The sequence below is a fragment of the Pseudopodoces humilis genome, chromosome 7 (assembly GCF_049639895.1).
Source record: "Pseudopodoces humilis isolate 2021_Gansu_Grassland_sample_001 chromosome 7, ASM4963989v1, whole genome shotgun sequence".
Taxonomy (NCBI): Eukaryota; Metazoa; Chordata; class Aves; order Passeriformes; family Paridae; genus Pseudopodoces; species Pseudopodoces humilis.
This window is the reverse complement of record NC_142206.1, coordinates 14,807,739-14,824,765: the sequence shown is the minus strand read 5'-3', so window position 1 is coordinate 14,824,765 and position 17,027 is coordinate 14,807,739. Positions and strand designations below refer to the sequence as shown.

General features: G+C 40.5%; 1 protein-coding gene across 11 annotated transcripts in view; it reads left to right on the top strand.

Annotated features, from left to right (window-relative positions):
* The window catches only part of PTPN5 (protein tyrosine phosphatase non-receptor type 5), a 76,226-nt gene that overhangs the window by 43,858 nt on the left and 15,341 nt on the right, over positions 1–17,027 (top strand). For all 11 annotated transcript variants that reach the window (XM_088058056.1, XM_088058048.1, XM_088058054.1 and 8 more), the window contains 6 exons: positions 1,010–1,093; positions 6,103–6,341; positions 8,984–9,173; positions 12,052–12,136; positions 14,346–14,425; positions 14,915–15,052. In XM_088058056.1, the coding sequence (XP_087914182.1) occupies positions 1,010–1,093; positions 6,103–6,341; positions 8,984–9,173; positions 12,052–12,136; positions 14,346–14,425; positions 14,915–15,052 (816 nt within the window). The remainder of the gene's footprint in view (positions 1–1,009; positions 1,094–6,102; positions 6,342–8,983; positions 9,174–12,051; positions 12,137–14,345; positions 14,426–14,914; positions 15,053–17,027) is intronic.

Here is a 17,027-nt window from a genome sequence, read left to right as displayed (position 1 = left end):
GTTTTTTTGAAAGAAGCACTTTCTCTTTGCCCTTTTGCAGTTGGCTTTATTATGCACAGAACTCTTCACAGACTGTTGCCTGTGTCTTATTTGCAGTGGCTCATCATTAACAAATTGTTGTTCCTTACAGAAAGTCACTGATTTGTATAATTTTGACTTGCAATAATTGTCCTTCATGGAAGAAACTGATTCCTAGAATGCTCCACAAGAACACCCCAAGTATGACTCTGTGCAGATGTTCATGCATATGTTTGAGGACTGTTTATTATAGCACTATTTATTGTGCAAATTTACACTTGAAAACAGTATAGGCAAAGAAATCTTCTGATGTTAAAATAAGCAAATGGAAGCTCTTAACTCCAAATTTCTCATTAGCTGTACTGAGGAGTAGGAGAAAAACAGAGTAAAATTCCTTGCTCACTGAAGCCCGTCAAAACTGAATTTTGCACCTACTGCAGAGAACAGGCTGAACTGTAGACTACTATAAAATGACATCAGAATTAATTCCACTGCCAGTGGTGTGAATTAACCTTATGGTGTTTCACTGAATATGTAGAAAACACAGAAAACTCCTCTGTGGCTGTATTCTATTTAAGGATCCCAAAACCCAGGAACAGTACTAAACTTCGTTTAAAGCTCTTTGCCACAGTTTAAAATCACACTGACTGTAGCAATGAAGTGTTTATCCAGTCTGCAAAATTGGACTGTGGATTCAGATCTCAACTTTAGCAAAGCATGAGGGTAGGAAGCAGAACTCTTGTTTGCCTTCACAGTGAAATTTGGGGTTTAGACCTTCTGAGATGCCAGGGTTTAGAAATGGTTTCAGTTTCAGTCTTCCCCATAGCCTGGCTTTTTTTTTTTTTTGTGATGACGGAAGCTTTTCCACAGGTGAGTATGATATCAGTAAAGCTTCATGGGAAATAATACACACTTGGCCAAGAACATGCATGTAGACACTGCTGTGCCCCTAAACACTGCATGAATCACTGTCTGTTCTGTTGTTCCACAGAGCCTGACTACAGTTGGGAGTGTTGTGGTATCATACATCCTGCTGTCTTTGGCTTCTCTAGGACTGCTCTTTGTAGGATCTCTGGTAAGTTATGGTACAGCACAAACTATATTCATGCCCTTTTTCAGTGAGTTTTTATAAGATGTCTTATAAATGAAAGTTGTTGGTTTTAGGCCAAAGTTGATTGTAAAACATAATTTTTGGGACTGTTTCTGTACAATTATCCACTTGCTTCATGTAGTGGAATTAGCCTTACTCAATTTCTTGATGAACTGGGGATTGCACTGAAGTAGAATGGTATATAAAAATGGTTTTTATTTTTTCCATCCACAGATAGGCAAACTATTTGCACTGAAGCAGAAGGGGTGTGGTCCATTAACAGGACCATCATCCATTGATTTCAATGGCAGAAGGAGCCACTGTTCTTCTGAATATGAAGTCCTGTTAGATGTAGGCCAGTGCCCCAGCTGCAGAACAAGCTCAAGTGGCATGACTGTGGTTAATCTGGTGTCATGGAGTTACTTTACCTTTAAGAAAGTTTAAGTTGCTGGGATCTGCCTGGCGTCTTTTCTCCTGACCAATTATCGGTCATTGCTGAGAATTGACAGCAGTTTAGGCCATTGAAAAGTGAGATCAACTTGTGAACCCTACCTTAAAGTGTAAAACCAGAGCTCTCTTGGCTCTCTTTGTTTCCTGGCTGGGAAGGGCGGCAGAGCCCCAGGCTTCCCGCTCCCTGCCCAGGCCATGCGGCCGGGCGGGGACTGGGCTGGGCCCAGCGTCTCCCGGCCGGGGGATGCGGGCCCTGTGGAGGGGGTTTTCTCCGGGCTCCGGCCGGGCCGGGCCGAGCCGATCTCTGGCTCGGCTGCAGGTTTTTTGCTGTGGCTGGATTCACTGGAGACTGCTGAGTGAAGAAGGAGAGAGGGCTCTGGGCCTGCAGCGGGCTGGGCGCGGCGACTGCACTCTCCAGAGCAGCCATGAGGAACTTTCCATCGCAGACGGCTCCAGCTCCTGCACCGGCCGAGGCCACAGAACTACCTACAACAGCCTGGGCAAGATTTTAACTCTTTCATTTCCCAGATGAGACTTGCGGATCAATCTTTTTATCCAGACAGAGAAAAGAGAGTGATCAACATGAAAAGAGACTTTATAAACTACTAGTGACAGGAAAGAAAAAAAAGGTAGAGAATTAAGAAGATGCTTTAATTAAGCTGAAATATCTTTCTGTTAAAACTATGGAAATGGACAATAAGGTCTTGAAAACGCTCCTTTAATTCATGACAGTAAATAGGGAGGAATAGAGTGTTCAAAGTGTAAATTTTGAGTAAAAAGTAGAGTAATTATGGTACAGTGAAGTGCTGGAAGATTTGAAGCCTTGAGAGGCAATGAGAAAACTGTTTTCTGGTGAAGCTCACGGAAACAGATGAAGAAGACTTTTTGCCTTTGAATAACTTATCCTTAAAAATCCCATCCCTAGACTCATGGCCCATACACACTTGGGATGTGAAAATGGGAGGAGTGGGCTCTAATAACAGCAGCTCTGGGCAGCTAACATTAGAGCAATGGAAAACTATAAGAAAAATAGTTTTTCTTGTGAGAAACTCCATAAATTAACAGGAAGAAACTTCTGTTTCTCTATAAAGACTGGTGAAAAGACTGTAGCAAGAATTGGGACTGTTTTAACCATCAAAGTTCCAAAGGTTTTGTCTCTTTTGTCATGTGAACAAGGGAATAGTGGGTAGACAGGGGATGAAAAGGTTTTTCTGGAAGTTTATTCTGGTGTTCTTATTGTAGTTTGTCAATAAACTTGCTTTCTTTTTCCCTTTTAAGTTTTATGCCTGTTTTGCTCTTGTTCTAATCCATATCTCACAGCAAGAAATAAGTAATTTTCTTAGTTATTGGTTTAAAACCACGACATCTGGTTAGCTGTCAGCTGTTGGGGAGCAGCAGTGTGTTGTGTTTCTCCATGGATTGTATAACAGACACAAAGTTGTGTGGTAGATGGGAGACTGTGGAGAACTGTCTTGTCAGGGAGCTCTAACTGGATGTGGCTTTTCAAACCCCTCCATGCTGTTCTCTTAGAGTGGAGCTGCTGAACATGCAGGCAGAGCATCATCTCCTGTCCTTCCAGAGGTGTACCCCAGGGTAGCTCAGGAAGTTGAAGATGTGCTATGCACATGCTGTTTGAGTGATGCACAGCATGAAATGAATCCCAGAATCATGGGACTGTAGGTGGGCAGAGATTGCTAGTCTAACATCCTGCTTGGAGCCAGGCTGTTGCCAACACTTGGTAAAGTCAGCCATGATTTTTTTCCACACAGGTTTTGAAAACCTTCAGGGAAGGAAGGTTTATCCTCTCTCTCTGTGCCTGTGCCACAGCTGTGTGGAACTTCTGAGGAAGAGTTTATTCCTAGTGTCTCATCTGAATTTAACAAATGTAAATGTCTGAGCTGAATTTGTACAGGCTTGTGGCCAATGTCCCTTGTGGTATCAGCTGACACTACCAAGAAGTGTCTGGCTGCATCCCTGGAGCTGCCCTTAAAGCAGTTGTTGGCCACTGTTAGATCACTGCAGCCTCCTCTTTGGCAGGCTGAACAACCCAATTCCCTCCACGTTTTTCCTCTACTCTAGACCCTTGACCTCCTTTGAAACCGTCTACTGGGATCACTCCAGTTTTTCCATATCTGTCTTAAGCTGGGGGAACTCAATTTGTAGACAGTATTCAAGGTGCATCTCCATCAGTGCCAAGGAGAGGGGAATACCTCCTTTGATTTGCTGGCCACATTCCCTGCTAGGAAGGGAATCATTCTATGCCATGGTTAAGTTCACTCAGAGGCAGCATAGTGGCAAAATCTTCTGTTTAATGTGTCAGGAAAATGGACTTTCTAAAAACCACTCACAAGGCAAAGTATTTATAGTTAATGCCTCCATTATTGTGATCACTGATGTAGGCAAGGAAGTTAGCGAGGTTTATGCAATTTTCTGTTTTTTTGCTGTTGCTGTACCTTATCCACATTAATTTTGTTCTCAAAAATAAACTTTTGGTAATTCCGTAATTGCAAATATTAAAGAAAACAACAAAAATTACATGTAAGAATTGTCAAGAACTGTATGAGTTCCAGATAAATTTGCAGCAAAATATTCTGGACTGAAAATCTGAGTAGCAGGGGTGTGATTTTTTTGAATATTCAGCTATTTCTCTGTGGATGAAAACATTTATTGCTGACCCATTCTTAGCACAGAAGGTAAAGTTAAGTGAAAGCTCTCCATAGCTAAAAATGATGATCTCTCTTTCCATGTGAACTCCTTGCAAGTAAACATAAAAACCACTATAGATTAAAGTAGACTGGGCCCATTTTTCTGTTGGTTAACATTTGTGTACAGAAAAACCTTTTCTGACAGTTTCCATGTTGAAGAGTTTGCACTGGTTTGTATTCCTGTGGTCTGTGCTAAGAATTTTTTAGCTAGAGTAGAGGCACAGAAGTTACTCTGTGTCACTTTGCTCTCTGGATGTCACCAGGCAGCCAAGTATTAGTGTCCTGTGAGTTCCAACCAATGGTCCATCTTGTCCCAGTATGTTCTCTCTAACATGCTCATTAGGAAGGAGAGCATGAGCCCTGTCCCTTCCTGCCTGTCACCTTCCTCTCAGATGTCTGAGGTCATGCTGCATTGCAATTTGCAAATTTGAAAACATCTGTTTTTATCAGTATTTGCAGAATAAGTTATAACATAGTCATTGGCAGAGCATTGAAAATGGTGATTGAACCAGGCAGGGTTTCTACAAGCCCAGCCTCATCAACAACAGGTTGTTGCATGAAGACAGTTTTCTTTGCTCGCGCCTTTGTCTCAGCTGAGTAATATCTCTCTCTCTCTCTCTCTTAAAATTGATTTTAAGCCATGTGCTGCCTAGAAGAGACCTTGAAGGGGTCTTTTCCTTTATGGTCCTTTCCTTTATGACCAAGCCCTGCTTTCCTAATGTTGAAATTCACACAATCCTGCATGACATCCTAAATTGCTTTTAGTAGCCTATAAAGAGAAATTTGACCTTCTTTAGTGGCACTTTTTAAAATTCAACTGGTCATTTAAAAGCCACATAAGAAAAGGCCAGAAGAGGCTTTTACTGTGGAAAATAAGACCTGTTCTTAGTCTCAAAAGGATGCATGACAATGCAGTATAGTTTATATGGCATTAGCCTGGGTGATACTACTCCTAGTTCTATGCTAGATGGATGAAGTTGGCCTAGGGTTCCAGATCCTGGAATTCAGAGGTGGGCTTGAAATTTTTAACTGAAATCTGTGTGGAGGATTTGAAGTCTACTGATCTGATTTCTAAATCATTTAGTCCATCACAGCATCTGTTCAAATTGATGTGATGCAGAAATTTTTTAGATTCATGCAATTTCAAACTTTTTGTTAATTTGTAATATAAACTTTCATATTGCACTTGTGTCTTAAAACTTCACAGGATTCATTATTTAATGTTTATGCCATATTCAAATCAGATAATTAGATTATAACAGTCTTTTCCCCTGGCCAAAAACTGATATGGGCATTCTGAGCCCCAGGATCAAGTACATCAAAATTGGGGCCTTTTCAAAAAATGGTGGGTTTTATGCATAAATTCAGGGTACAATGCCTAGTTATTAAAGATGCTTAGCTCAATTATATTAGCTTAACACAGCTATATGTAAATTTCAAATGGAAAGCCATTAAATCAGGAGAGATATGATTTATAGAATACTACTGTGGATTTTTGTTTTGTAAACAAGCCTGGGAAGGATAAGAAACTGAACAAAAGAACAGTAGTATCACGTTGGCTTGCATATGATGGTCACAAGCACATTTTGCTTCCACTGTATCCCTGAGTTAAGCCAGGCTGGCTCTGTGGAAACCTCTATGGCTGAAAGCAGGTTTGAATGGGTAGATGTGAATCCTTGTAACACACACCACAAAGCTGCTCCTGCATGGAACATTCCTGTTCTCTTCTGTACTCTCCAATTCAAATACAGACAGCTGGGATGCTGCCTAAAGACCCATGCCCTAGGCTGAACCAAAGGGCTGCAAGCAGCAACTTTTTAAAATGTTTGTTTCCTCCAGTTTTGGCAACTCCTCAGAGCCCGACCAGACCCCCCCTTTCCACTGCAAGAGGACAGACGCCAGTCTGTGAGCCGGCAGCCTTCCTTCACGTACTCAGAGTGGACAGAGGATAAAAACGAGGATGACTTCCTAGATTTGGATCCTGTACCAGAGACTCCAGTCTTTGACTGCATAATGGATATTAAAGCGGAGACAGACCCAGCTACTCTGACGGTTAAATCCATGGGATTGCAAGAAAGGTAGGGTAGATGTGACTAATAGGGAAAAGTCTGCTCCCAGATTTTGTGGGTTTAGGAGTTCTGTGCCTAGTAGGAAGCTTTACTGCTTTTGTGAGTGTCACTTTCAAATGTGGTTGTAAAGTCAAGCACCTGCTTTATTTCCTGTCTTCTTTTTAGTCCAGTCCTAGATACAAGCATGTTAGCTAAAGAGCACACAGTTTCTGGACAGCTGTCAACAAGTGCTGTTCTGAAGCATCATTTCTTTCCATTGAATACATCTATTTGTTTTTGACCAGTCTCTCACTACTCATTAAGACAGCAACTGCTGCATGAAATCCCCTATAGAGCAGTGAAAGCTTTTGCCCCTGAAAGAAGTGGGTCTTGTTGATTTTTTTTTTTTATTTTTTTATTTTTTTTCCCTTGTCACTCATACTGGAGGACTAGTCTTTTCTCCGAAAGCAAACCATAGAAAAAGCAATAATCTCTAACTCATATAAATGAGTTAATCCAAAGTAAAAGAATTCTATTCAAATGGACCCAGTAATGAAACTTTGGGGTGAGGTGGTGTTCACTACTTAAACCATTAGGGCAGCTTGAAAAAAGGAGTTTCTCAGGCAAATCGGGAGCTTCTCAGAGAGGTTCACAGCTGGGAAAGGGCAGTTTAAAGATTAAAGAGAAATCTTTTTCTGTTTTGTGCCCTTTCGGTTGTGTAGTGAAATAGGGCAAAGGTCTTGATGATAGAATTCCTGTGAAGAAATTCTGCAAAAGTGAGGCCGTTTTGAATGAGAATGAAGTTACTGAAGGGCCCAGTATAGCAAAGTATCACCTTTCTTTATTTCTCAGTTTTAACTGGAGTGCTAACCATAGTTAATTCCCATCTCTAAAGCTTAAAACAAAGGACAGTACTTAGATTTTAAGAATACAATGCTGATTTTCCAAAGCTCCTCAGATCACAGTAAAAAGGAGTGTTGCAGAAGAGGCTTTCAATTTGCACTCTTGTGGGTTTAGAATGTTTTTTATCGCTTTATGGTTTGTTATAACATTGTCATAAAATCTTATACCTTTTATTGTTTTATTCTGTCTTTACATGAGATCACAGTAACCTCTGGGGCTTGTCCCTGAAACTGCTGTTTTATTGATTTTTCATTATAGGCAAGATTGGGCTTAAAATAACTGAGTCATTTGTGTTCTTCACTATCCCTGATTTCATTCCATTTCTGTCACTTTAAAGATGTGACATTTCTCCTCAGGTGACTGCTAGCCTACACAAATCAAGAGGATAGGGGAGTATTGTTTGGGGAGTAATCAACTGGTCAAAGTAATGAATTACAATGAAAAACCTGTCAAATAACTAGAAGTGGAAGAATGAGAGCAATTGCTTCAAGTTCTCAAACTAGGTACAATGCTGTGAACACTTAAGATATAAACTTGCTTTCAACATAGACACATTCTTGAGAAGACAGACATCATTTCAGTTTTGAGCTGTGCCCTGACAAACTTCATTTACATTACATATTTTCCTTTGTTACAAACTTTTCTTTTGTTTGGTGTTGTTAAGTTATCTACCTGTGCCTCTTTGGCATCTGTTCTGCTTTTCTCTTACTTTCCTCTCATTCCTTAACTGCCTATGCAATTAAAAGGGTGGTCAGCAGCTAAATTCAAACACCACTGGATATTGATGAAGAAGAAATAATCTCATTTCCTCATGCTGAAGAACTGTTAACGTAGGTAGCCTCTACTACCTTAAAAGAAGAAAAAGCAATTCTTGTCAAATGCATCGGTTTCAGGGGAGAAATGTGGTAACTGTTTAATAGCACACAGGAAGGTAAGGTGAAATCCTTTGAAAGGTGTCACTAGAGATTCCATGTTTGCCACTAGTGGCATTTCCCCATGGCTGTGAATCATAGCAGCAGGCTGGCTGCAAATTCCCTTGGACAAACTCCTAAGTCCAGGAAAGGGCTGTGATCCAAGTGATGACTTCTGTTCTCTCTGTGAGTTGGTCATACCTGCATGCTTACATGGTTTTTAATAGCTCCTGCACACACCTTCTAACTAAATTTTTTGAGTTAAGATTAATCAAAAATAGGTTTACTGTGTGGATGTATAGAACCTCTCCCTAGTAATCATCATATTGTGTGGTTTTTATTATTACGTTATTTAAATATAGATTCACTGACGGCTTTTGAATCTTACTTTTGACTATCATATGTGAGGCTAACAGAAGTGCTTTAAAACTTTATTCATAGTAGGCATTTTGACTTCTTTGGTTTGTTGTGTGGTTAATTAACAGTAAAAATTTTGCACTCAACAGTATCTCTCTTTATACTGTAACTGATAAACTGTTGGGACCTTCATTTTACCTTTGTTATGATTGTGGAAAGAACATTTTTCAGATAGAAAAATTATTCACTGCAGTGGCTGGCTTTTGAGTCTTTAATAAAGTTGAACTGGTAGTGTATCCCAAGATCTGACCCCAGTGACATTTCAGTGTAAAAAAACATCTTCTGGTCTTGTCCACACAAGAAGCATCACCCATTTTCTTACAGGTGCTGACCAAAATGTCCCCATCAGAACCATCTGGGTGGTTTCCTAAAGTTGTTTGTCTGTCATTGCTAGCAGTGATGGGTCTGTTGTAAGCAAACTTTGACTGCTCTGTTTTGCAGGAGAGGTTCAAATGTTTCACTCACACTGGATATGTGCACCCCAGGCTGCTCTGAGCAAGGCTTTGGCTATGTCATGTCCCCACGGGAGCAATCAGCCCGAGAATACCTCCAGACAGCATCGAACATCCTGACTGAGGAGGAGCTGCACAAGAAAGCACTGGATCCTTTCATACTTCAGGCAGAGTTCTTTGTGAGTGTCTCACCTCTCTCTTCTAGGAGCATCAATAAAAATGGGATGTTGTCTCTCCATAGAAAACCTTGCTACTATTCTCTGCCAGTCTAAAAGTAGTACATGCAAACTCCACTTCTGTTAGTGAAGCATTTAATGCAATTCCCAAATTTATCTTTCCTTTAAATTACAATGTCTGAAAGCTTTCAGTGATACTGTCACTTAAAAATTAGAGAATTGGTTCTGGCAGAAACAACAACAACAAGGAGTCTTTGTTTCACGAGGTTTTGTGGGTTTTTTTTGGTTTTTGCTGATGTATATTACCTTTTTAAAAACAGCAACAAATAAAATCACTACACTTCAGAAGAAAAGCCACATTTGTTACAAGCATGACTTCTTGAAATGTGTCTGGAGTTGCCCTAGGGATGAAATTAGTCCTAATCCACCCTCTTTGCTGTTGAGTGCTTAATGTGGAGCTACTTTCCAAATCTAAATGTCCTCTGGTTACCTGAAACACAGTGTGGCTCTGTCATTCAGCAGGAGCTATAGAAAGTATGTATTACTGGGGTTTTTCTCTGCACAAAAATAATTGATTAGTTGTAAACTACTGAAGTTAATACTGCCATGCCAAATATTCTCTTAAGCATGAAATCTCAGCAGAGCAGGAGGAAGATTGTTTTGCAACATTACAGCTCTTTCAGCCTGTCCTCTTCATGACCTCTGTGTGTCTGAAAGGGAAAGGCCACTCTGATTATCACTTGCTGCCCTCCCTCCTTGTGCAGTTTCAGGGTTTTTTTCCCTTTATAAGAACAGGGGTATAGTCTGGGCTTCTGTTTTAAAAAAGAACACAGGGTATCTGTGGTCTTAAATTCTTTTAGTGCTGTACAAGTTGTACACTTCCAATTCAGTTCTAATAATATTAGGAGTGAAAGCAGTTTTTCTGTAGGAAAAGCCTTGATTCGTCTAAAGTAAAGCATCTATTGCTCTTTTAGGGAGGGAATGTTGACTAGATGTCTGAACTGACTGCTAGACTAGTCCACATACAGTTTCATCAGTCTTTGAGCTACTCTGGAGCTTTCAAGCAAAGAAAATAATGTTAGAAGTAGGAAAAAATGCACTTTATTCATCTGAGAGATTTTTAATTATGTTTCCTGGTGTTCATAGAATCATTCAGCAGCCAAGCCATCCCAAGCTATTTTCATTCTTTAATGAAAACTGAAAGAACACAAAATGCTGTGCAATCAAAATGTCATTTCTGCAATTAAAAATCGTACACTAGTTCTTTTTTTGTGAAACAGTTACCACCAGCTAGATCTTCATCATATGTTTTCACTCTGTCTAACCTACTTGGTTTTCAAAGTCCAGATCCCAGATGAGGCAAGCAGCTGTTTCATTTTGGAAGAAAAGTCAGGGAGAACATTAACAGGGCTAAATCATGAAATTTATACAAGGTTTAGAGTTTTTACTCAGGCTGTATTCCTGTTGATTTCACCAAGAATTGGCTAGCATGGACTTAAGACCCAAAAACAGCCCATGGAGCTTGGCTCAGGAAGAGTTTGGGTTGTCTAAATACCAAGGAACAGTTGAGAGAAACATGAAGATTTTGTTCCCATGCAGTTTTTGCAATTGTTAGGAAATTACTTCAGAAAAATGTTTTTGTCCTTCTTTGCCTCTGGTTAAAGCCTACAGTGTGCTCAGTGCTTTGTAAGAGAGGGGGTGCAGATAGTCTTCTAAGGTTCCAGAATTGACCTCAAGTTGTTCCAGGGCAGGTTTAGATTGGCTATTAGTTAAAAATTATTCACTGAAAGGGGTGAAGCACTAGAGCAGACTGCCTGAGGAAGTGGTGCAATCACCACCCATGAAAGTGTTTGTAAACATGTGGATGTGGCACTTAGAGACATGGCTTAGCAGTAAACATGGAGGTTCGAGGTGAAAGGTTGGACTCAGTGATCTTAGAGGTCAATTTCAGCCTTAATAATTCTTTGTTTCTACAGTCCATAGCTCTGCCCATCTTTATTTTTTCCCAGAGTGAGGCTTGCTTTACTCAACCCTGATTCCTATTACAAATCTGTCCTGCAGTGGTCTCTCAAATCCAGTGTGCAGCAGCTGGGATGTCCAGTTCTGCCTCCCAGTTCCCGTGAGCCATATCCCTGCTGAGCCAGGTTAACACGTCCCTTCTCTTCACCTGCCTACTGACTCCAGCTGACGGGAGGTTCCTGTTTGTTCCCACCTGGCACTGGCCACTTGTTTCAGGGGGTGAGCAGTGGGGAATAGGAAACCCTTCCATCTTCGTGTGCTCTTTGCATCAGCAGGCAATCCCTGAACACACCTTTGCGGTCCTTTTCCACAGAGCTTGACAGCATGATGAGCAAAGCAGTGACGTTCCCCCAGCTGCATGGAGTCAGGTCAGCACACCAGCCTGTCATAAAGCGTGTCATACTTTGTTGCTGGTGCAAGTCCCCAGCAAATTATTAACTTCCACCCTCAGGGAGGAAGCAACGTGAGTCAGAAAGGATGGTGCTGAGGTCCATCCTCGTGGAGCAGTGTCTTGCATTCCACCTCTTGCATCACTCTGTGCCTACACTTGCAATTCAGTTCTAATAATATTAGGAGTGAACGTATCATGCATGTTACTCAATGAATTAGTCACTGGGAGCTTTTTCACATGAAGGATTTCAGAAAAGAAAGCCAGTGACAGTAAAAGGAAACATCAATCATACTTCGGTGGTAAGTTGCTAGAAGTACTGTACAATATGTCCCAGCTGACTTCATCTCTTTGCCTCCCTCGCAGAGAGGACATAATGGGCTTGGGGTTTTTATATCTCCTGTGAATCTAATAATACTGCTGACTGTCTCTTATGTTTTCGTGGGTTTTTTGTTTTTCTTTTTTTTTAAACAGGAAATTCCAATGAACTTTGTTGATCCAAAAGAATATGATATTCCAGGCTTAGTGCGTAAGAATCGCTACAAAACAATTCTCCCAAGTAAGTTTCTGCTTTTTAAGTCACTGAGGCAGTATGGTTTATTCCACATGCTGAAGGGCTTTGCATTTTCCTTTCCAGAGTGCATGAAGTGTACTGTCACCACAATATATTGTCCAAAAGCCATGTTTATGGAGCAGCAGCATAGCTCCAAAGCATAAATCAAATTTCCAAAGAGGTACAGAGCAGAGTTAACCAAAATGCTGCTGATCCTCAGGGAAACTTAGGTTTTTTAGAGTTATTAGAATGGCATCATTTGGTGCTGCTTAAAATTTGTACCCAATAACTTGGTTTATTAAGATTACTAAGTGATTTCTTTCATTAAATTTCTTTTGAAAGATCAAATTCTAGCAACATTATTTTCCTGACTGATGCTTTTTCAAATGCAGACTGAGAATATTAAGAACTGGCCTGACAGCATTAAGATGACACAGAAAAGTATTTTTCGTTTCATTTTGCTCTAAGCTGTTGTTGGAAGATGGTACCACCATCCAGAGTAGTCTTTTGCAAAATCCAAAAGGTTCAATGTCAGGTTATCAAATATAAGTGTAGTGAAGTCAAAAATCTCCTCAGCTATACCTGATAGTCAATGAATCTAGATTTGAAATGGTTTCAAAAAAGATTTCTTTTTAATGTGTTCAAGCTCCAGCAAATGCAGCCCAAGGTGTGCAACTCTTTTGATGACTTTGTACTCTACCTCAGATGAGAAGTGTAAAAGCATTTAACCACTTTTCACCATTGCTGTGCTAATGGCTGAGGTGATTTGTTCAAGTATTAATTTACTGGTTTTGCTGGAACGGGAAGATTGCAGAAGTGGATATTGATTTCAGATGCCCAAGGTGCCAGATCTCTAAGTGATCTGATCTGTATATTCTGAATTTGGTATCTCTTCATCTCAGCCATATGGGTATCTGCCAGCAGCCACTGTTGTCACTTTGACTTCTTCATCTCAGATACCTGCTTTCTGCCCAGCCATCTCTGTAAAAGTTAATTAATTTCTGGCCTTATTATGATCTGAGTTTTTTTTCTGAATGACCTTTTACCAGCCTTGTCCCTGACTGTGGCCACAGGTTAGCTTGATATTGCTGAGGAAAGGAGAGGGCAGAGTGCTCACTCTTATCCCACTGCCTCCATTCCACAGGGCTTGGTGCTGACAGTAAAGAAGGGGGTAAAGCAAGGAGACCTAAACGTTCTCTTTATGCTTCAAAGCCAAATATTGCAGTAAACATGTATCTGGTCTGTCTGAGAACAGCATTTCATGCTGATTCTGTGTTTGTAGTACTGTAAAAATGACTGTGTGCTTAGTCCTTAATATGATATTGGGTAAAGCACAATTTTTGCATAAATTTTATTTTATTCTGCTCTCTAAACCAGCTGAGGTTCTTTATGAAAAAGGCACCTGTGGTTTGTTTTTAATATTATCTTGGTCATATACACTGTTTTTGTTTGCTGAGGCCTCTGTCAGGAGGATGTTTCTTGTCAATGGTAACAAACTGGTCAAAGTGGATGAACGTGGGCCTGTGTCAGTTCCCATTAAAATAAGTGAAGCCATTGACTTCAGTGGGAATTGGACTGACCTTCTTAAGTGGAATAATGTTTTCTTTTGTCATCTTATTAGAACAAGAATAATGCTTCATAAACAGCCTCAATGAAGGAGACTCAAGTACTGAAGAGACTTAAAATGCAAGAGACTGTTAATATTCTTTAATTTCTCTATAACCATTATATTTGTTAATAGCACATCTTGGAGTTCGGTTCATTGCAAGATGAAACAGGGAAAGTTATTGTCATCTGGCTTGCCTGGGTGCAAGAAATGCATGTTTATGTTTTGGTGGAAAAGCTCTTTGCTGTCATTTCACAAACAATATTCTAGTGTCTTTGAAGCCAGAATGAGTCTGTTGACCTAACAGATTGAGAAATAATTTCCTGGAGCAGAAAACTGCTTTTCTAGAGTCATGCTGAGGCACTGACCCTGCAACAGGACCAATTAAGGCAGGCTTCGGAGAGTGGGTAAAACTGTCAGAAGGCTGCAAATTACCCCAGCCATCCTTTCCCTTTTTTAATGGTCTTAACATGGGAGTTTTCCGAGGCTGCTCACATCTGCTGTGATGGCCGTGAATGCATGCAAATGTCTTGCTGTACTAAATTATCATGTGTGTCTCTTTCCTCTGAGCAACTGATAAACTATTCTTTATCTCCTTACACCTTTCAGATCCGCACAGCAGAGTGTGCCTTACCTCAGCTGATCAGGATGACCCCCTCAGCTCTTACATCAATGCTAACTACATCAGGGTAAGAGCTCTGTAGCCCAGTGTATCTGCCCAGCCTCTATCAGCCACTGTTAATGTAAACAGAATTGCAGCATACACTGGTTTTTAGAGGCATCCTAGCTGATTTGTTGCTCTTCTCTCTAACGATTACATTAGCTGAGACCCAAATCTCAAGTGTACCTGTATAGATTCAGACCAGACAGAAACATACTTCTGCAGTTCTTAATGCAAAATTCCTTGTCAGGTGGCCTAACCAAGCCACTGGATTATCAGCCTGAATAAGGCACATGACCTAGCCAGAGTCACCGCAAGGCTGCTGGACACTCTTTGCTGGTATTACATGAATTCCAGGCCTTCATTCCATGTACACATGTGCAGGAGAGAGAGAGGAGAGCTGGTGCCACGGAGTCAGCATTCCATCCAGGATGGCTCTCTGGTTTTTGAAGAGCAAACCTTCAAGGTTATGGAGGACATCCCTGTTAAAACTGATCTCTTTTTCTTTTGTTGGCAGGGCTATGGAGGAGAGGAAAAGGTATATATTGCTACTCAGGGACCAATAGTTAATACTGTCACTGACTTCTGGAGAATGGTGTGGCAGGAGCGTTCTCCCATCATTGTCATGATTACTAATATAGAAGAGATGAATGAGGTAATGCTGTTACATCCAGTCAGTATTTTTATCTGTAATCCATCAGATATTTTCAGCATAGACACTAAGCCAACAAACAGAAGTTAGTTCAATGGCCTGTGCAATCAGAGACAGCATTAAATTCTTCAGGCTCAGAGAAGATGTGGGCTTCTCCTTCAATTCAGTTTACTGTAAGTCCTGTTTTGCTCTCTGACCTCTACTGTTGGTTTTTGCCATTTTCCTCTCAGCTGACCTGAAACCCCTTCTAACCCAGCTCTATTTGCAGGCAGCCTTTGAAGTTCTAAAGGAATCAAAAGCAATAGTACCCCATAACTGCTAAGGTTGAATATCTTTAATCAGTAGAGTTGTTGCTGCTTTATCTTGCATTTAATTATGATTTGATGCCTATATGCACACTTAATTTGAAGTACCTGATTTCTGTATGACAGTCAACAACTTGCACTGACTTGGATACTGGGGACCTTCCCCTGAATATGTCTAAGGAATGCCTATGAAATACTGAAATTAAGATGCTGAAATTTTGTATTCGCCACCTGCTTCCACAAATTACACTGTAGTGATGTGATTTTTTTTTCTTTTAATTTTTTTTTTTTTGAGTTTGTAATACTACAGCCCTCCAGCTGTTCATTAGTTACCTGCTGAAATCCTTCCCCCATAGCAGAGTTGCAAGAATTTTGTTCCTGGGCTTCAGCTCACAGACAGGTAGCTGAGCTCACATCTGCCTTTACTGGCAGTGTAAGATGTGAGAAAGTGGTCTGGGCACGGGTTGGGCCCTTCATCCTCCTTCACCACTAGGCAGCAAGGTTGAGTGGAGATATCCAAATGTTTTTTTCTTAAGATGCAGCAGGAGTGTATGTCAGGCTTGTCCTTGAGAACAGATTAGTAATTTAGGTTAGAGATTTTTGTTTGGAGAAGAAGCTTTAGATGCTTAGAAGCCAAAGAATATGGGCATACATCCATGCAGCATACAGACAGAGTTGTAATGGCTTATCTGCTAGCTGGAAGCTTAGTGCCCATAATCATGCACATGCACAAACCTTCAGCTTTTCATAATTATAAAGTAAATAAATTCAACTCCATTGAAAAAAGACATGAACAAGTCTGACACAGAACTATATCATGCTTTGCAAGTTAAAAATGGTCAGTTATTACAGCTGGCTCATTGAACTTGACCTGTCAAGGCATTGCTGATGCATAACAATAGAGTATGTTGCTGATATGAATGCTTTGTTTTCACTCATGTTTTAAACTTGCACCTGCGTGCATCTGAGCAGCAGCACTGAAACAATAACTCACTCATTAATCAAAGTGGCCAGTTTCTGGCACATACTGGCACACACTGATATTAAAATGTCATCACACAGTCAGTGCACCAGAATCTTTTGAGGACTTTGAGGTTTAAAGAAGATGCAGAGGAAGTGCTGGTCCTGAATCACACATGTGATCATGTGATGATATGTTCTTCCACTATAGTTTTCATAACAAAATATATATATAATGGGAAAACATAACAGGAAAGCAAAGTAACCTTGATTTCTGGGTTGCCTCTTACCTGCACTGACCAAGCGTTTCACCCATCTTTATCAGTCTTGGGAAGCAGTGCACTGCAGTGCTGATGTACTATAGAACTATTGCTTGCTACAGCCTGTATATCACAACAGAGCTACTAAGTCTTTCCTGATACATTTTGTGTCAAAAATGTAATGGTGTCAGCAATCTCATAAATACAGGGTCTTTTCATGTAAATGTCTTCTACCCTCACTCCATTTATCTGCAACTCTTATACTAATAGATGAATAACAGAACTCAAAGTACATAGATTCAAACCCAAAAGTTTTGCTCAGCAATGATGCTAGTAAGAGAGGCTTTGTGTTCTTCCTCAGTGCAATGACTTCACTAATGTGAGTATTAAAAGCTCTACACCTCAGCCCTCTGTCACTTCTAATCTGAACTGACAGCCCACAGAAATGAGTGG